Consider the following 20,881-nt stretch of genomic DNA (forward strand, 5'->3'; position numbering starts at 1 on the left):
CATTATATAGTTTAGTAAATAAGACATTATCTAATACCCCATACTGTACCCAATATGTTTATATATCTCTATCATAGACAGGTATGTAAAGTTGAAGTGAGTTCATTCTCAGTGTGATCCTATCACAGCAGACCACCTCCTGGCTGGGACCTGTAGGATGTCACCATGGCGAGGAAGCTTAAGGACTTGTGACATGACGCTGTCAAAAAGTCGCCCAGAGGGTTCATGGGAGTTGTAGTTCCTATAAGTAATGCAGCAGGCTGGTGCTCTCTTACTCAATCATGGTTGCAGCCAGTTTCTGAAACCACGATTGATGTTAAGCCATACTCCCAGTACTAGTACTGTAGATACTGCCTATTATGGGGAAGCATTAAGACAGGGTTACACGCTCATACATTTGAAAACCAATTTCAATAGTATTTCATGGTAAGATGTCTGGATGTTTATACAAACCACCTAATTTTAAATTTAATTTTGATGGTGACTTATTTAAATATGCTGATGCCGTGGCCTTGCTTGACCTTCTGCAGGAAACAGAAAGGCTAGACCAAACACTTTACTTTGACAAAGAATTAGCTCTTATTAATTGGTACCACTTGGAAATAAATGCACTTTGGAAACAGATGTCAAGAAAATGGTATATTGCAAGTAGTGCTACATTCAGGCAGATCTGAGCCAGTCAAACTCCAATTTATAAATATAAAAGGTTTTGTGGAGCTTGTGGAGACTGTCCCCTGAGTTAAGTATTAGGGTACTGTATATACTTTGATAGCATTTCTTAGACAACACAGAGTATGTCTTAAAAAAGCCATGCAGAGATTAATTCTCTTGAAGGGTGAGGAGCTTTGATGGAAGCAAACACATCCTAGAGCTGGCCTACACAAGTCTGGTAGACAGTGGGCTTTATTTTAACACTTCCACTTGGTATGGGAGTCTTGGTGTCAGAGGTAGAGCTAAGCTTTCAAGGATTATAAACATTGGGAGCAAAACACACCCACTACACTTTCTGTTTGGAAAATTTCCATTAAATTGTTATGTTTACTGTACTGTATGTGTTGCATTGATTATATACATATTAGAAAGCCCATTGGATTCCAGTGGATTTTTTATGTAGTCTTCGTTTTGTTGTCTCAGAGAGGCCAAAGTAAAATTACCACTGTAAGCGGACAATAAAGTCGACTCTGAAAGTACAATTCTTTAGAAGAAATTAACACATCCATTTAACAAGTAAAATCGATATATTCTGTATAAGTATATACTGTACATACATTTATAATCAATTACAGTATAAACCCAAAGCTAAAATGTGGCCCCAAACCAGCATAAGACTGATGTAAGAAACCATTTGGCTATGTCTTTGAATGTTTTCTTTTATTTAGACTTACAAACGCAGATGTAATCTGTATTCATAAAACAAATTGCAAGTTCTTGGCCAGTTTAAAACTGAGTTTGCATATTTTATTCCATAAACAAAGTAAATTCGTTTGAAACACTCAAATACATTTTAGGAAGGTATGTACAGTACCTTGTCAGTAGGATTGTACAAATTAAAAGACACTATTCTCAATAGACACACTAGAAACCCTAGACCAAAGAGAAACCCTACAAATGTCAATCTAGTTTCAGTTTCATTCTGAAAGTCAGCATCTTATCAGTTGATTCTCTTAATAAGAAAGAATACGTCAAAATATTTCACCATCAAAAAGTAAAGGCAATCAAAATATATGGACGGGTTGACACAGGTTTGAGGAGGGAGCATAAAGGTTCTCAATATTGCTTACAGAAAATAAAATAAAGTGAGCTCAAAGCAATGTACAGTATACCAGTAGTATAATAATGCATTTTTTTCCATAGCCCTATGAAAATCCATCAGCCATTTCTCAATAGGAAAATTGAGTATTGAAAATAATGGAGGCATTGAACAATTTTTCGGCTTTGGTGCAGAATCTTATGGGTTTAGATTGTACCAGGATCTCTTTACTCTTTTAGGTGAGTCTCGGCGTCTTTCTGTCTGGGAAAAAAAGCAAAATTGTCAACGTTGTACAACACCAGGGCTAGACTGGAATAGTTTTATTTACCACAGCGCATGCGTATAGATACATTAATGTAAAACAGCACACTCAGTGGTGTTACGAACAGTGGTGTTAGGTGAGGTTGTTTTCTTCTTTCCACTGCATATTCATAACGCAATTCTCCTTTTTTTCTTTAAGTGAATGACAAGGAATCTCATGTGGATCCCATTGGAGAAACCCTCAAAAAATGAATGAGATCTCTACAGGCCAGGAATAGTGTGAAAACCCTACATGCTGGGAAGCAGAAGGGTAGAAACAAAAACAGTTTCAAATGTCATTGTTTCAAATGACAGGCCAGATACTGTAAATCCTTTGTCTGCAAGTGTATATGTAATTAAAGAGGATTAGCAGCAGGTACCTCTGGTTCAGTAGGAAAGCACAGAATCTAGCAGCATAACACTAGAATACTAGGACTTTCTCGGTGGGACGCTGCCCTCATCATCGGGACCTTAAAAAAGAAAAAAATATATAGTATATTTCTAAAATTCAATGTAAGGTCATAAATGCTACATACATTATCAGACAATACTGTGTTTTGCAATAATACATAACAATTGTAGCTTTCCATTTAACTTTATAATGATACTGTTTATCTAGCTGCCATTTGATATTTTGCTTAAAATTAAAAGGAAGTTCTTTGGTGAAGTGTGGGAGGGATAGCGACATTCTTGACGTTCACTATCTCGCACAAATCTCTCTTTTTCTGCATCTTTATTTCATGCATCCATCTCCACCTTGCAGCTCCCCTTTGCTTAACTCTCTGAATGAGGGTGGAGCCTCCTCTTTCTCCTCCTTAACCAAGCAGGTTTGGCCAAAACCATTTATAAATTCAGTCATTTTCTAACTGCTTACTCCTGGTGAGGGTCATGGTGGTAATGGGCTGAGCTGGGCAGAACAGACTTTCCTTTTCCCAGTAACAGTCTCCAGCTCCAACTGGGGGATTCCCATCCAGTTGGGATGGAATGGAATCCAATGGAATGGGAATGGAATCGTCCCATTTTCTAACTGCTTACTCCTGGTGAGGGTCATAGTAGTAATGGGTGAGCTGGGCAGAAGAGTCCCAGTAACAGTCTCCAGCTCCAACTGGGGGATTCCCAGGCGCTTCCAGGCCAACCGAGAGATATAATCCCTCCAGCGTGTCCTGGGTCAGCCCCAGGGTCTCTTCCCAGTGGGCCTCACCAGATGCCCGAACATCCTCGGCTGGCTCCTCTCGAACCAGAGGGGCAGCGACTCTACTCCAAGGTCCTCCCGGATTGCCGAGCTCCTCATCCTGTCATGTAGAGTAAGCCGAGCAGCCCAATGGAGAAACCTAATTTCCTCCGCTTGTAACCTGCAATCTCGTTCTTTCGGTCACTACCCGAAGCTCGTGACCATAGGCGAGGACGGGGACATAGATGGACCACAAAGCTAAGAGTTTCATCCAGAAACTCAACTCCTGCTTCTTCACCACCAGTACCAGAACGGTCCAGAGTCACATTACTGCAGGCATTGTACCAACCCACTGGTCAATCTCAGGATCCCCTCTACCCTCACTAGAGACCTCGAGGTATTTAAACTCCTCCACTTGGGGCAGCTGTTCCCCCTCACCTGGAGAGAGCCAGACAGTCTTTCCCAGGAGAGAACCATGACCTCAGATTTAGAGGTGTTGAATCTCATCCCGACCTCATCACACTCAGTTGCAAACCTTTCCAGTGGGCACTTATTATGCACAAATACGCAACACAAATTCTTAAAGTATTTGATTTTTGGATGTCGTGATTCCTTGTAACATATTGTTGGTATATGCTGCAACTGGTGTGCACATCACTGGACTATGCCATTCTATTCGATTGACTCCCTTCATAATTTGCAGGTGTTTTTCTTCATTTGCTCTGTAGTTAAGATGCCGTCTTCAATACTCCACAACAAATCAAGAGATGTAAAAGATCCCAACCATCCAACTTCTACCCCCTGCGCTGTGGCAAATGGTACCACGCCATTAAAGCACAGACCACCAGGCCTAAGAACAGCTTCTACCCTACTGCAGCGTGCATTCTTAACAACTAACTGCAATGCCTCAGACTCAATGCACCTTTGCACTATGCACATTTTGCATGGTCTGCCATGTTTTTTTCACTACAACATATTGATTGTTCTCCAATGGTTGTATTATTTATTATGTTTTTAATGTACTGTCTACTGTGTATGTCCTGAGAGATCAGTGCGAATAAGAATTCCAATGTACATGTGCATATGGCAATAAACTCCTCTACTATTCCATGTAAAGTAATACAGTTTGAAGCGCCTCTATAAAGCACTGAATCAGACTGCTTTGTATAAAGGGAAGAGATAAGCTCCCAACAAACAGCATCAAGTTAAAGTATTCAGTTCAGAATTCAGTATTCAGTAAACTTCTTTAAAAGCTTGTCTTTGCAGAATGAGGGCTACTGTACTGGAAAGTATTTTTTAGTTTAACTTACCGTGAGTACTTTCTGTACTGTGGACTGGTCTGTCTAGTGGATCTACTTGATCACTTGAATCTAATAAAGGAGAAACGACTCGGTAATCCCTCAGCTTTTAAAACATTTTAAAGTAAAACTGTTTGCTTGGTGGGATCTGTCAACACATTTTTTAAAAAATCCCAGTTACCAAGACTAATGAAAGCAAAATTTGAGTTACTGTTCATAGTCTTTCTTAATTTGTTTTTCAGTATCTGGATTCAGGTACAATATCTTTCCCATGTACAGTAAGGAGCAGATTGAAGTGAGAGAGAAATATTCATGTAGTACATAACCCATTTATCTTTTGTCTCTTGGAAGTGCCCTGTTTTTATCTGAGAATAATTTGACTTCATCCTCTCCTGTTGTTTTTCAATGGTAAGACTGAAAACTCTTCCCATCTCTCTCTTGACCTTTTTAATCTTTTGTTTTCTTTGCCTTGGCTTGCATGTTGATTTCTTTCTTTTCTCTCCTAGATCCGGTTTTTAAATTCATTTTAGTAGCTTTACAATGATGCTACAGACCCCCCCCGACCAGTTGTGAAGAATCAAAAGGTCTGTGAATGAGCTAGGCAGGTTTCATCTTACCTTGGGAATTTATGTCACTGGTTTATTTCACACTCTCTTAAAAATTAATGACGTACTTCTGACGTACAAATCTGTTACACACGGTGTACATGTCGCATATACAGTGGAAAAACACTAGTATCCATAACATTTCTCAATGTTGACCTATTATAATGCTATAATTAACAACAACTTCTCAGTTAACCATTTTTGTGTGACCTTCTAATCTGATAGTATTAGATACAGTGTGTACTTAGTATGATTCTCTTTAGTCTTGCCCAAGTATTTATTATACATTTTTAGACAACTTTTCTGGCTTGGAAATCAACTTACCAGTTTGTCAGTATTCATATAACTAAATAATCATATAGATTATGTAGATAATTAGTTTGTTATACAGTATCTACAGTATAATTACCACCCTGTATATACCCAGTCTTTGGAGAGGTAAGGCATTTGGTTGGCTTTGTAATGGTTTTTATTGCTTTGTCATTTTGCTACGTTCTATAATGTTATACTTAAGAAATAAATTACATATATGTCATATATTTGTTGCAGTCTGAGGAAGGGCCTTCCAAAAGAGCATTTCAAAACTTCACTGAGTTGCACTGTGATTTCTCGTGTCCCCACACAAATTTGAACAACTGTTCTTTTTATTTTAACCTAAAAACATCGTATCCTAACATGCCACTTGAAATACTGTATCTGTAAAAAATAGGAATCAATTCAACTAACCAGTAGAGTCTGTCTCCTTGCTGGCAGATTCTGTGTCATCTGAAACAAAAGATGCATGACCTGAAATGACCTGAAAAGACCTCATAACATTTCATTCTTTCACAAAAACGTGTTTTTTTATATATTTCATGTCACTTGGCCACTTTAAATACCTCATGATTTAGGGATAAGCTTAACAGAATGTTTTTTGGCATGATTGTTTAATGTTAATTTTTTTGTCATACAAATTTGTTTGTTGATCAAGTACCTTTTGATTCAGTCTCGGAGGTGTCTTCATCCTTGTCATCATCTAAAGACAGCACAGAGAAAAATGCAATACGAACCGTTAATCAATCGCCTTTACACACAAACCAAAAACATTTCCCACATCCCACCTAAAATACCACCCACCTAAAATAAAGTATTTTCTGTGTAGAAATTAATTTCTTAACAATGGGCGCACATGACATATTTATGAAATAGAAAATAAACTTTCATTTCTATAACATTGTATTTTTAGCAGTGAGTTTATTTTGTGATGAGTGGTCTGACCAGTTTGCACTCATTGCTGTTCCTGGCTGGCCTATGGAGTAGCTGGAAATGAGAAATTTTAGAAACTCAGGGACCTGGATGGAAAAAGGGATATACACTGCAAATAATATACTGTAAATTCAAAGGACTGTGAGGTATTTTTGGATTTCTGTGGGTATTCATGTGGGATGTGTACAGCAATTGATATTAATTCAAAGGACTATGGGAGATTTGGGGATTTTTGTAAGTATTCGTGTCTTTGTAATAGCAGTTACATTTTAATAACTTCCCAGATAATTGCATCGGTTTGGGAAATGGCAATATCATAATGCTAAGGTTAAACTGTAATGCAACAGGGTAACATCTGTGTTTCTTTTCTAAAGCTTCAGAATGTTTTATCTTGTGAGCAACCCTGCCTGTATATTCCACTCTACAATGGATCATATAAATAATTTGCAGTTCATTGTAATCTTGACTTTCTTAAACAGAGGATTACCAGTGTTTTTTGGAACTGAATAATTTCCTCATCACTCTCAGACAGGCAAGGTTGATACGTTATAGAAAATAAAGAAGAATTTTGGATTTCTACTCTTCAAACCTTAGGGTTTATATGAGGAATTTGAGTAACAGGTTATGTAACAACAGATATTTGCAATAGCTAATATGTATGTTTGTATGAAGTTTGTTATAATTGTCTCGCATAAGTTCCCTCCTGGTGCTCCAGTTTCCTCCCACAATTCAAAGACATACTGGTAGGCTCATTGGCCTCTGGGAAAATTAGCCCTGGTGTGAGTATTTGTGTCTGTATGTGTGTTTCTGAGTGTGTGTGTTTCACCCCTTCCAGCGTGTATTCTGTTTTATGCTCCTTGCATGCTGGAATAGGCTGACACCCCCCTGACCTTAAACTGGATGAAGTGGTTAGAAAATGGATGGAGTAATTAAAAGTGATTTTGCTCATTTACATACTCTATGAGTTCATTGTTCTGATAAAAAGCAACTATTCAACTATCACCTTTTTGTCTTTCACCAACATACTGTACAAGGGTTTTATACTGTATACGACAGTGTGTAGGAGTTTCTCATCCCTTTATGATTTTTCCATGAAGTTTATAGGATTAAATTTATCAATGTATTTTGAGGATGAAGAATACTTGAATTGGGTCCCCTGTGGTTTTGACTAAGACTAAAACGATTCAATTCCTTTAGCCTGTCAGAGTAGGGCATTCCTTTAATCCCAGCCTTGTACTTTCTAATCTCCATTTTACTTGTGTTTAAAGGTCTTCAAATATTTACAATATTCTAAATAAGACCTTACTAGTGTATTGAACTATTTCATTTAATCACACTTTTTACCTTTGATTTAAATTATGCTTTCACTGTTTCAGGTATCCTAGCATTCAGGTTGCCTTTTTGTTGTTTTCTTACATTGTTTAGACTAGATTGATCTGCATGCTGCTTTGAGCATTTCTTTGTGCTCTCAATTCTGGGTTTCTAAAATACCCTAAAAAATAAGGTAACTATTCCAGAATCTAGATAATCTGAGGACTGTCCTTGTCCTCAGTGAACTCACTGTCTTTATCATGGCTGTTGGAACTGTCCTTCTTCTGACTGGACTCACTGTCTTTATCGTGGCTGTGGTGACTGTCCTTGTCCTCACTGGACTCACTGTCTTTATCATGGCTGCTGGAACTGTTCTTCTCCTGAGTTGACTCGCTGTCTTTATCATGGCTGCTGGAACTGTCCTTGTCCTCACTGGACATGGTGTCTTTATCATGGCTGCTGGAACTGTCCTTGTCCTCACTCGACTCGCTGTCTTTATCGTGGCTGTGGGAACTGTCCTTCTCCTCACTGGACTCACTGTCTTTATCGTGGCTGCTGGAACTGTCCTTGTCCTCACTGGACTTGCTGTCTTTATCATGGCTGCTGGAACTGTCCTTGTCCTCACTTGATTTGCTGTCTTTATCATGGCTGCTAGAACTGTCCTTCTCCTGAGTCAACTCGCTGTCTTTATCATGGCTGCTGGAACTGTCCTTCTCCTCGCTGGACTCACTGTCTTTATCGTGGCTGCTGGAACTGCTCTTCTTCTGAGTCGACTCGCTGTCTTTATCATGGCTGCTGGAACTGTCCTTCTCCTGCTTCAACTCGCTGTCTTTATCGTGGCTGTGGTGACTGTCCTTCTCCTCACTGGACTCGCTGTCTTTATCATGACTGCTAGAACTGTCCTTCTCTTGCTTCAACTCACTGTCTTTATCGTGGCTGCTGGAACTGTCCTTCTCCTCACTAGACTCACTGTCTTTATCATGGCTGCTGGAACTGTCCTTCTCCTCACTGGACTCGCTGTCTTTATCATGGCTGCTGGAACTGTCCTTCTCCTGACTGGACTCGCTGTCTTTATCGTGGCTGCTGGAACTGTCCTTCTCCTGACTGGACTCGCTGTCTTTATCGTGGCTGCTGGAACTGTCCTTCTCCTGACTGGACTCGCTGTCTTTATCGTGGCTGCTGGAACTGTCCTTCTCCTGACTGGACTCGCTGTCTTTATCATGGCTGCTGGAACTGTCCTTCTCCTCACTGGACTCGCTGTCTTTATCATGGCTGCTGGAATTGTCCTTCTTCTCACTGGACTTGCTGTCTTTATCATGGCTGCTGGAACTGTCCTTCTCCTCACTGGACTCACTGTCTTTATCGTGGCTGCTGGAACTGTCCTTGTCCTCACTGGACTTGCTGTCTTTATCATGGCTGCTGGAACTGTCCTTCTCCTCACTGGACTCGCTGTCTTTATCATGGCTGCTGGAACTGTCCTTGTCCTCACTGGACTTGCTGTCTTTATCATGGCTGCTGGAACTGTCCTTCTCCTGACTGGACTCGCTGTCTTTATCATGGCTGCTGGAACTGTCCTTCTCCTCACTGGACTCGCTGTCTTTATCGTGGCTGCTGGAACTGTTCTTCTCCTGAGTCAACTCGCTGTCTTTATCATGGCTGCTGGAACTGTCCTTGTCCTCACTGGACTTGCTGTCTTTATCATGGCTGTGGTGACTGTCCTTGTCCTCACTCGACTCGCTGTCTTTATCATGGCTGTGGGAACTGTCCTTCTCCTCACTGGACTCACTGTCTTTATCATGGCTGCTGGAACTGTCCTTGTCCTCACTCGACTCGCTGTCTTTATCATGGCTGTGGTGACTGTCCTTGTCCTCACTCGACTCGCTGTCTTTATTGTGGCTGCGGTGACTGTCCTCGTCCTCACTGGACTCGCTGTCTTTATCGTGGCTGCGGTGATTGTCTTTGTCCTCACTGGACTCACTGTCCTTATCTTGGCTGCTTGTACTGTCACTGTCTGCATTTACAGAAAATAAAAGGTCATGCTAAAAGAGACATTTTCTGATTTTGATCTGATCTGATTTTGGAACCTACAATAAATACTATTATACTGTACATTACAATAAAACATAGCAATAGCTAAAATCATTTGTATACATCACACATTCAGGTTAAGTAGGCTGTTATATGTACTTTAGTACTCTGTATAGTATCTTACCTTCAGAATTTTTAGAGATGTACTTATTTTTTTACTCCTTATTACCACCATCATTACCATTACCATTTCCAAGCATTAAGTGTTCGTATATCTGTGTGTGCTTTTAATCTGTATATACAATATAGTATAAAGCCTTAAGATCTTACCTTTCTTGTCTTCATCTGATTTCTCTTTATCTTCCTTTGTTTCATCTGCAGAATATATTATTTAATGTTATGAACATCTCAATAAAATGTTAAATAATATGGGAGGTACTTTTCAACTAAAGAAAAGGGAAGCAGATAACTGAGTATTCGGATAGCCAGAAGAAATCAAATAAGAGAGATGAGAATTTCTCGTCTCAAGTGAAACATTATTACACAAGTTAAAGGAACCAAAGCTCTCAAGCCTGGAGCAAGGAAGATTCAAAGGCAAAAAGCCCAGAGATACTAAACATTTAACCCAAGGAGCTACTTCAGTTTAAGAAAATAGAGAATTGAGCACACCTATGAGGTAAAAAGTCAAAATTAAGCATAGATTAATTTGAACAGTATGCAATTCATTACTCGGAGAGGTATAGTCAAAGCAAAGTTTTTGAAGTTGATGTTTTTGAGCCTTAATATACCATATGTCATTTTGCCTTGATTTTAAATTAACATCTCTTATTTAGAACTTCATGTTGTAAAATTCATTTTTCCCATTTGGTGTTATGGTGCTTTATACCTTTCAACAGTAGTTACGTTTTTTCTTATTCACACACTTAGAAAACCAAAGTCTAAAGTCATCATAAACTATGGGTTTATGAAATATTACGGACAACAGCTACTTACAAACTGTGTTGTAGGACAATGTAGCTGCTACAAAAAAATGGCTAAGCACTGAGCAACCTCGAAGTCATTCTTTTAGAAATGTCACAGGCTTAAAATGTTTTTGGAAAACACTGACAGATTGTTATTGGTATTGCCTGTACACGTCGTTGATCAACAGAAAAACACCAGCAAAGTTTAGTATCATGAAAGAACTAATTGTGAATACTAAGTAACCAGTTTTTGCAAATACCCGATGTTCAATGCCGTACACCTAAGTGTAATTTTTTTTACAATTTACAAAGATTACTTTACAAGGTTTTAGAAAGCGACAAAATAGTTTTTCATGTCTTAGATTGTCTACTTTTATTTTTATCTCTTTTATGTTCAAGGCCCTGAATCCTCCCGTTTCTCTTCTGACCTGATGTTTCAGCAGACTCTTTGCTCTCAGCGGACACATTAAGTGCTCTGGTGGTTTCTGTCAGAAAAAACGATCGTTTGGCGTGAACCAAGTTAACATCCATTGACATCCATTGACTTGTATGTCTTACCAGTTGAATCCCTTTCATCGGTGTCTAGATCAAAAATGAGTGTTACTTTTGTCCCATTTTGTAATTGGTCTGTGAGTGCTATTTCTGTATAATGCTATGATTGGAAAATAAAATTTAATTTTTGTTATACAAAACGTTTTTTTCCCAAGCAATGCATAAACATGAGTGGCATGGTGACACAGTGGCTGGCATTGCTGCCTTGAAGCTCTGGCCCCCTCAGTTCAGTTCCGGACTTGGGGTGCCAGCTGTGTGGAATTCGTATGATTTCCCTGTGTTTGCCTGGGTTTACATCAGGTGCTCCAGTTTCCCCCACAGTCCAACAACGTACTGGCAGATTAATTGGCTTCTGGGAAAATTGTCCCTGGTGTGAGTGCGCCTGTTGCTTGCTGGGATAGGCTCTGGCTCCCCAGTGACCTTGAATTGGATGAAGAGGTGAGAAACTGGATGGAAAGACGCATAAACTTGGCAGCAACTAAATATCTTAAAAACTCCACCTCTAAGACATTAAACGTGTAACACGGAACTTCGGAGACGAAATAAAAGGGTGATTTCTGTTATTCCAAGTTATTATAAATTAAATGATAGGACTAAATACTTCTCTCTTGGGCCAATCTTACCAAGCATGCCACAGGGCTTGGGGAATTAGCCAATCAAATCCATCCAAATCGTTTGGGAATTCAAATCCAATGAAGTTATGGGTGAGCTTTAAAACATGCTAGTAAGAGCTCATGTAGGATACAGTGTTCAGTTTTAGTTACTATGCCACATAAAAAATAATATTGCCATAGAAAAAGCTAAAAGAACCGCAACGTTTCCTGGTCATGTATGGACATGTTGTGGGAGCTAAATCTTTTCAGTCGAACAGAACAGATTAAGAGGATATTTGATCCAGGTATACAAGGTGTAAAGATACAGTAGGTTCAACACAGGGAATGTTTCACACTCAGTAGTGAAAACAGGATGCAGAGTCATAATTGGAAACCGAAGGAGGAAGACAGGGAATAGGAAACAGTTCTTTACTCAAAGAGTATCTAGTACCAGTTCGCAAGCCAAGTGACTGAAGCCCGAACTCTGGGACCTTTAAGAAACATCTGAACAAATGTTTAAATTCATTTTGCTACTAATCTTCTGAATGAGGATGTTGGTCTGAATTCCTGCTCTCATTTTGCATCTTCTATGTTCTTAAATATTGAATAGTAATGTAATGGCATAAGACCTTAGTAAAGTAAAAGCTTAGGGTTTAATGCTACATAATGATTTTCTAAAAAGGTTAGCTAAATTGCAAAATACATACTGTATCAGTTACTGTTTTCCAGTTTTTCAGGGTGTATCTGTGTCTGCAGATGTTCAATATATCATATATAGTTTATATATATAGTATATACAGTATAAGCTATATATTGAACACTTCAGGTGTTCAATATACTGTATGTTTTACTTGTAACTTGAATTGAACTACATCTTACATGCAACCTCTCACTTTCCAGCATACAGTAAATTGAACATGTAGGCAATATTTTACCAATAAAAGAATTAATCTACCTTTAGAGCTGTCATCACTGGATGTTGAAGAGACATTTGAGTCATCCTCTGAAAGAAAAATAATCTGGAATGAGTTCCCTGCACTAATATCATCAAGATCACTTACAGACAGGGACAAAAATGAGCAATCACATCCAATTAATAAGTACTGGAGAACATAAACTCTTCATTTAGAGTAGGGATGCTAAAAATATTTTCTATATTATATTAACCATTTTAGAAATGCAAAATAAAAATAAAATGGTGAATTGATTGATATTATCAGATCGTTCAAAAGTGAAACAAAGTTTCTTGCTTTAGTAGATCTCAGATGAAAAACCGAGCAAAAACTGTTTGCATCCATTCAAAATTCCAATTAGTTCAAACTGTACACAAACATGGAAGAAGGCTGAATGGCATTTTATTTACAACTTTTTTTCCCTTCTTCTCGTCATTTTTTAATAATTTTTCTAATGGAATTCATGGTTGTAGAGCTTGAGGAGTCTATACATTCTGAAGATCTGAAATTCTGAAAGTCTGAAAATTCCAAATGAAATGCTTAGAATCCAACAGAAACCAATTTCTTATTATTAATTAAATTAATTCAATGCTTAGAGAATCTTCAACAAATAATCATTATCAGCATCTTTAAAAATTAAATATTTAAAAAACAACCTAAAATAAAAATAGATTTGTGGCAAAATGTATCCATTCAGTTTTAATCGATAGCTTGCTAGTATGCTTAATTAATTAGTACACATGCTTAATATTGCTATTTTGGTGGGAATGTAATTTCTTGTGAAGCTGTATTTTGGTACATTGTTTTCAATGTTGTGTCAGTATGGTTATTTTCATTTGGTTTAATTTCCAAGCAACTTTTCCTATAACTAGACTACACTGCATACTGTAAGCATTAGTTAGAAAAAAATAACCAAAATTTGCATCTACAATTAACAGAGTGTTTATAACCTCTAACAGCTTTTTATTAAAGCATGAGACATCTAAAATACTGCCACCCTTCCAAAATATCACGTGCAAGTTTATGTAAATTGAAGGTAAAGGAGAAATGAAAACCACTTTTTGGCATGGAAATATTTGAAGCTGTGAAATTATTGAGCCCAGTTTCCATCACACTCTAACTTGGTGAATTTGTGGTGTTACTGGAGGTATCCAAGTTACCTGAAAAACAAAAAACAAATGACTGTTGGTTAAAGGCAAAGTTTAACAATAGCTTCATGTGTTTAATCCTTTGTGTCATTAAAAGAAAACCTTCATACAATGGTTACTATATGGCTCCAGGAGCTACCCCCTTCATACTGAAAGAAAATCTTCTCTTATACTGTACATTCCCAAGCTTAAAGGAATGTCATATTGTGACAGGCGAAAAGAACTGAACCTTTTTAGTCTTGAGCAGAAAGACTACAAGGGGATGCAATTTCAAAATGCAAGTTATTTCTTCAGAATCAACAGTGAAATGCAAACCAGAGGATACCAGTGGGAACTATATGGAAGTGTAGATGAAAAACCAAATACAGGAGGCACTTATGCTAAGAGTTTGTGTGGAATATGAAACAAACTACACAGCCTTGCTGATGGAGCTGATACTCTGATTTCATAGAAGGAAAGGGTTGGGTCAATCAGCTAATTATTAGCAAACAGGTTAAGTTGGCTGAATGTCCTCTAGTTAATGATGTATGAATGTAACCTTCTTATGTTCTTAAAAGACAACCATTTAACACAATTTGCCAAACTGGAACTGACTCAAAGTTTCATCCATACAGTATATCAAATACCTTGGCTTGTCAGGCCTGGCCTTGAAGAGTCAATGTCTGGTAAGCATAATACTGTCGGTCACCTTTAAATCATATTCTCTATTTGTTAGTCTTAAAATTGGTAAAATGTTTAAGTATATGAACAATTAAGCGAGCTTTTTTTTCAATTAAGAGAGAATACTGGTCTTTGAGGTCCGAACAACATAAAGAGGTTTGTGGCCTCAAATTACTTAATAGAATATTGACTAATGAATGACTTTTCAGCTTGCAACACCACTGGCAGAATGTTTGATGCATCTCAGATTTAAAAAGAAAGATCCTAAGGATCTTGATCTAATACATATGATTAAAGTAATCTGTTGTCATACTCACCTTTTGTTGTTTGTTCACTGGAGGAATCAAATGTTTCTGTGATACCTAATGAAGAAAAGGTGCTTTACAAATTGTGGGATTTTTTGCCTTTCTCATTTTGATTACTGAGGACTCAAAGTCCGCTGCTGTATTATATCATATTTAAACATAATAATCATTGAATTGGACATAAATTCCATGCTGATCAATTTAACTGTCTGAATGTCTTTATTTTACAGTCTATAAAATTACAAGTGATTTTTTTGCAATTAACTGATTTAATTAAATCAGAATATTTAAGTAATAATTGTCAATTTAGAAAAGCAGTTTGAAGTGACTGAAGCAGCAGTATTCACCACTATTTCTTATATATTACTGACAACCAAATATTCTTTTCGGCATGAAGTGGGTGCTTTGTGCCACAGTATTGTTTTACAATATGTTGCCCATAAGAAGACTGATACAGACCTACTGAGACTGAAAAGTCAGTTCTGTCTGTTGAGGTATCAGCATCATGGTCACCTGGAATGACACAGCATCAAACATTTTTTAGTATTTCCCACGGCATCTTATACAGTATCTGTCGTTGTACAGTACTTGGATGATAAAAATACAAACTATGAAACCCCTAGACAAACACAGAAGCCCATAAGCAACTGAAAAAAATAGGCTCAGTCTATGCTATACAGTACATAAAGTTTGGGGGTTGCATGTCAGTAGTATGTATAACAATAACTTCATACATTTCATACACATAGAGTTCCTAAAATTAAACAATTCACAATAATTAGAATCTAGATTTAATCCTGAGCCCTTAAAGTACAGTACTCAGACCTCAGAATTCCACTGAGCACTGTGAACTTTTATTGCAGTGAACATGGGCTGTTAATTTTGATCATGAAAAAACAAAAAATAAACTGTTCTGCTGAACACCAGTTCCAAATATGGTCTTTATTGGATTTTGTTTCTTTCACTTTTGTGTATTTCCAGCTAAAATGAACTGTTAATTCAGTTCTCCTTTTGTAATAATGATTAATAGCAGTGAATGTTGATTTCAATATATTTCAATATAGGGTAGCTGCTTTATTTTGTGTGACGGTGTAGTATAAATTGTATGCTGTCGATTTCGTTACTCCAAATAAAACTGTACAATTTTGTTTTAATAAAGAATCACGTAAATGTTCAAAGTAAAGTAAATAAAGTAAACATAGTGCTTATTGTTTTGTTTTCAGCAAATCATGTTTAAAGAAGTCGTTTGATGGATCTTTTAATCTTTTCAAATAGAGAAGCATCTTAAATTAATTTTTAAATTAAATTTGTGAGGCGATGGTGAAAAGAATACTCAGCCTGCTCAAGTATTTATCAGGCATAACAGTTTTTTAGTTGCAGGCAAGACACAATGTGGCATAGTCATAAATCAGCAATTTATTCATTTGAAGCCCCAAAGGTCTAATTTGTGGGTATTTTACAATTGCAAAGGTGCGTTAAGTGTATTCCTATACAGGCTCGGCCAATAATTAAAATGTAAGGGCATTAGAATAGAATTCTGTGTGACCTTTGATGGTGTAGAGTACTGAAATCCTAGACATGCTGAACCCGGAGAAAAGGCACCCACTGCTACTGTATGTGCACCTCAGCCAGCCTCTACAGCTGTTATTTCTTTGTATGGGGAAGGTGCAAACAAGTTATTAGAATCCGTGAATGCTTATTAATACTGAAATGCTTTTATGAACATTTTGTGTATACCTCAACAGGTCAATTATGAATTACTTCACAAAAGTTTGCTTTTATTCTACTATTGTGAATTGCTTCAGGGCAAACATTAGGACACTAGATATCAAGGATAAAAATAGAAATACTACCCAAAAATAGGGTTACAGATAGGGTTATTCAAAAGTCCACATAATGTCTCTTGAGCTACAGAAACAGACTTCAATGTACTGTACATCATACCATCTTAAATAATTGTATAACTAGGGTATTTAATTATTTTCCTAATCAAGGGCTCATATTAGATGTTGATTTTGTTTAATGTCTAATTTAATGCAGCTTCAGCTTTGTACAGGCCATCCAGATCTTGTGGTGTTTAGAATTCTAGTTTCCAAAGTTAAATTAACTTTTATTTAAAACTTATAAACTTATTAAAAAAAATCTTGGACATTGACAATTTTTTCACTTCGGTTCTTTTGTAAATATCTAGGGAATCAATATAAACTAGATGATTATCAAAACCAGCCAAACCAACCAAATAATAAATATACAGTAGATATTAATGTCTCTTTAATGCTAAAACTATGGGACTATAATACCAATACCTGTTGTTAATTATCCTGTTAGAATATCCAAACAGAAGAATCAAGGTAAAAGTTTTTATTTTTCCACCACTGAGGGCGTGGGTCAGCACTTTTGAAATACACTGTACGCCAAATAGCAGTACTGACTAAATCCAGTTCTTAGTCTGCTGGTTTTTATCTGTAAATCAGTGGAGATCTAAGGAAGAAAATGCTAAATATGACCACCTAAGCAAATTATTTCTTTGGTTATATCACTGACAACTGGAAACCCATATAATTAATCAAGGCTGGTTCTAGTATCATACTGTCACAGATCATACCATATCTTACACAACAGGCTATGGAGAACTTGCAACATTTATTGTGTAACCAACAAGCTGAAATGTCTTAAAATATAACATGGTTTCAGATAGTGGTATTTAGAAGATGTACAAATCTGACAGACACATGCATACCCACCATTTAGATATTTCAGCAACACCATGGACCTATCTGAAACAAAATAACAGGATCTTTACCACAGAAACCACAATTACCCTGCTTTTTAATTGTGAAGACAAGATACTTTTCCAGGAAATATTTACAAAAATCATATTGTTAAAATGCATTCAAAGGGGCTACAGGAATGAATAGTGGTTATTTTATTTAATAGTTCAGGTGGCCCAGGGAATTTATTTAATATGTCATTAACTAAAGGCTCATCTTAATGTTACAGTTTATTATACCTAATGTATTGTCGAAACAATATTAGCATATCAGTCTTTACACATGGATTAAATCTTGCCATAATGATCCTTTCCATTTGTGAAAAAACAATAAGATAAGTTTAGAATTATTTAATTTTTTATGCCAAAAATAATAAAAGAAAAGAGTGGTGGAGAAGATGGAATCACACTGTAACTGTGTCACTCTCAGGGGTGATACCACAGGGAATGTCTAAACGCTGCCAGTTTGGAAATGAAACTGCCCTGAAGGCCCATTTGCCATGGAAACCATCACAAAAAGACACTCAAGCAAGGCTTGAGTTCATTCACAAAAAAAAGAGAGTGCACCTGAGAGGCACAATTTAGATTTTAACATCAAGAGGGAAGTGGTATAGAAGTTAATTCACATACAAGGTGCACATTAACTAAGCACATAGAAAGAGCAAACTTTTTTTGGGGGTAATGGTAAAATAAATTATTTGAAAAGCGATAATTTATGAAAACAATATGCTAAGCATGATATTAAGAAGCTGAAAGGGTAAATTTTTCATCCTGTTACAGAAATTGGTCTGCCACAATAAGCAGATTGAAGATAATCCTCCAACACCGGAATCTGAGGGATATTTGAAAATTAAAAAAAAAAATACAAAGAAAAACTTAAAAAACTTAAAATTTCCATTTCAAATGAGGGTAAAGTCTGAGAATCTGACATTGGTCATCCATTGCTAAATATTTAAACCAGAAATTAAAAATACAGCATAGGATTTCTAAATTATTGTAACACGTATTTGAAAAATAGTCAAAGCTGAGGACATCAGTGGTGTTCCCATGCAAACACAGAAAGAGAGGAATTTAAAACTGATAATACTTGAGCAAGGGAGTGCTCAGGTGAATAAAGGATATCTTACCATCCGTAGGTGCAGAAAAAACAACAGCCACAAGTGCCAGAGCCAAAACGACAAGCAGAGTGCTAAAAAATATTAAAGAGGTGGGTGAGACTTAAATGACTTTGAGGAGAAAAACCCTGAGAAACGAAATTAGCTCCATAACATGTCAAGGCCGACTTCATTGTCACTTTTCGCTCAAACTGTAAACTGCTCTTTCAGCTGCAATGATCTGATTTCCATCAACAAATAATTCTCAAAATATAAGTGTCGCTTGGGGAAACCTTGTCAAAACAACCTTAACTACCACCAGTGGTAATTATTTAAATTTTGCTTTGTTATATGAATGGACAGAAGGCTACTGGAGAGGGTAAATTATAGGTAAGGTGAGTTACAGTAAGCATTGTCTAGAAGCATCTCCAAATTCATTATGTCACTCTGGGCCATTTAGATATTATGATTTGTATTTCATGTACAATAGGAAGCTTTTACAATAAGGGAGATTCATAATACAAACACAACCTCTCTAACAAAACATCTCTAACCTCTTATAAATTTGGAATAATGCACAACATAAAAAAACATAAATGAATTTACATTCATGCACATTGGAAGTTAAAATGCAATCTTGAGCTAGATGGACTGATGTGAAATAGCATCTATTTCATTTTTAAATCAAAGAGCTATCATTTCCTAACATATTGCATCTCTGTGTTCATCTGGTTTTCATGGTTCTGAAGAGCATCTTAAAAGTATCATTGTGTTGCAATAAAATGTACATTCCAGAGAGGAGCTGGGAATTTAGTGAAACAAGTGCTTTGGAGCTCATGAACAGAGAAATAAAACCTGGAAAAAGATTTTTCTTGTCCTGCTCTAATTTTATAAGATGTTAAAGTTAGTCCTGTCTTCCTTTTCAAAATCAGTATATTGTTTCATGTTATAATTCTGGCTAACATGACCTATTGGCCAAAATAATATAATTACAATATTTTCTTTGCAACATGAGTTATAATATTACTAGAATTCAATGTAATACTAGGAAATAAGCTATTGTATTTATCAAGAGTAAATTAATCTACTGTACAATTCCCCATAATAATGTTTTATGGAAGCCTGCTTTCAGATTTAAATTACATACAACAACGCTAATTGCAGAAGAATCAGCATCCAGCAAAAATCCCAAAGAAGCCAATGATCCAAGAAAGTAAAAAAAAATTATAAAAAAACATTCCAGAAAATGCATGTGCAAATCAGGTAACTGACAACTCAGCCACTATCTTTCCCTCCATAAAGAGACACAATTTTAAAACCACATATTAGACCTTAAAGATTTTTCATCAGAATGAACATTTTCACAGCCTGTCTTTGCTTTGAAACTCACCTTTGGTCTAACTTTTTATTTTGTACTCTAAACTTAACATCATATGTCAGAACATCAAACACATTCTGAATAACTAGAATAATATTCTTTCTTGTTAAGATGCAAGAATTATTTCTCATTCAGTACACTCTTCTCTCTTCTATAATTCCTGATGGTGTGATATTAATATATACATATAATTAATGTTTTTGTGAAACCTATTGATACATTTTGCTCTTCTGTATATTGGGGTAAGAAGGAAAATGTAACTAAAATGAAATTCAAAACAAGTTTATGTCAAATCACGGATGTTTATCTTATGATACAGCAAGTCTTTTGACACTTAATCCGATAAAGCAAGGTATTTCAATCCCAATATTATGTTCAAATTTTTCACATATTCTCCTACAGTTAGAACAGGCTATTAGCATCGATTTTAAGTCAGCACTTTGTATCAGGTGACTGATTGACAGAGACTGTCTCAACTAGTACTCTTCAAAAGTTACAAAAACCAATCTAGAATGAACCTCTTTTCACTTACCGGGATTGCATTGTGTCAGGAATATTAGTAACCAAGCCTGGGCAGTACACAGGAGCTTTTTTGTCTTCTTTGACTCTTAATCTTTTCTGGATAGCAACCAATGGGTTTTATAGCTTTTCTGCTTCCTCAGCGGAAAAGGGGCTGAGCATATATGACGACATCCAAGCGTAACAAAAACCTTCTAAGGTTACATTAATTAAAACAGGGTTAAGGCTGTGATCTTTTA

General features: G+C 36.7%; 1 protein-coding gene across 3 annotated transcripts; it reads right to left on the minus strand.

Moving 5' to 3' along the window:
- Nucleotides 1-1,352: 1,352 nt before the first annotated feature.
- Nucleotides 1,353-20,732, minus strand: stm (starmaker). Of its 3 annotated transcripts, none has more exons than XM_088929034.1 (13): nt 20,656-20,732; nt 18,779-18,840; nt 17,626-17,658; nt 15,341-15,394; nt 14,894-14,938; nt 12,771-12,818; nt 10,039-10,083; nt 7,979-9,691; nt 6,098-6,139; nt 5,851-5,889; nt 4,532-4,591; nt 2,431-2,520; nt 1,353-2,011 (listed from the first exon to the last, which is right to left on the minus strand). In XM_088929034.1, the coding sequence occupies exons 1-12, from the start codon at nt 20,664-20,666 to the stop codon at nt 2,480-2,482; spliced, it is 2,193 nt and encodes a 730-aa protein (XP_088785160.1). In that variant the 5' UTR covers nt 20,667-20,732; the 3' UTR covers nt 1,353-2,011; nt 2,431-2,479. The 3 variants fall into 3 exon arrangements, with proteins under 3 accessions (XP_088785160.1, XP_088785159.1, XP_088785161.1); XM_088929033.1 differs by having other exon boundaries at nt 1,353-2,007; nt 7,931-9,691; XM_088929035.1 differs by having other exon boundaries at nt 7,931-9,691; nt 20,656-20,681.
- Between the last annotated feature and the right edge of the window lie 149 nt (nt 20,733-20,881).

The sequence above is a fragment of the Atractosteus spatula genome, chromosome 12 (assembly GCF_055471065.1).
Source record: "Atractosteus spatula isolate fAtrSpa1 chromosome 12, fAtrSpa1.hap1, whole genome shotgun sequence".
NCBI lineage: Eukaryota > Metazoa > Chordata > Actinopteri > Semionotiformes > Lepisosteidae > Atractosteus > Atractosteus spatula.

Excerpts from the sequence above, each read along its gene's own strand:
- stm (XM_088929033.1), bottom strand. Across the intron at positions 5,890-6,097 it reads CTCCGAGACTGAATCAAAAG|ATGACACAGAATCTGCCAGC; the intron begins GTACTTGATCAA and ends CTTTTGTTTCAG. Across the intron at positions 2,521-4,531 it reads CAGTACAGAAAGTACTCACG|GTCCCGATGATGAGGGCAGC; the intron begins GTAAGTTAAACT and ends TTCTTTTTTAAG.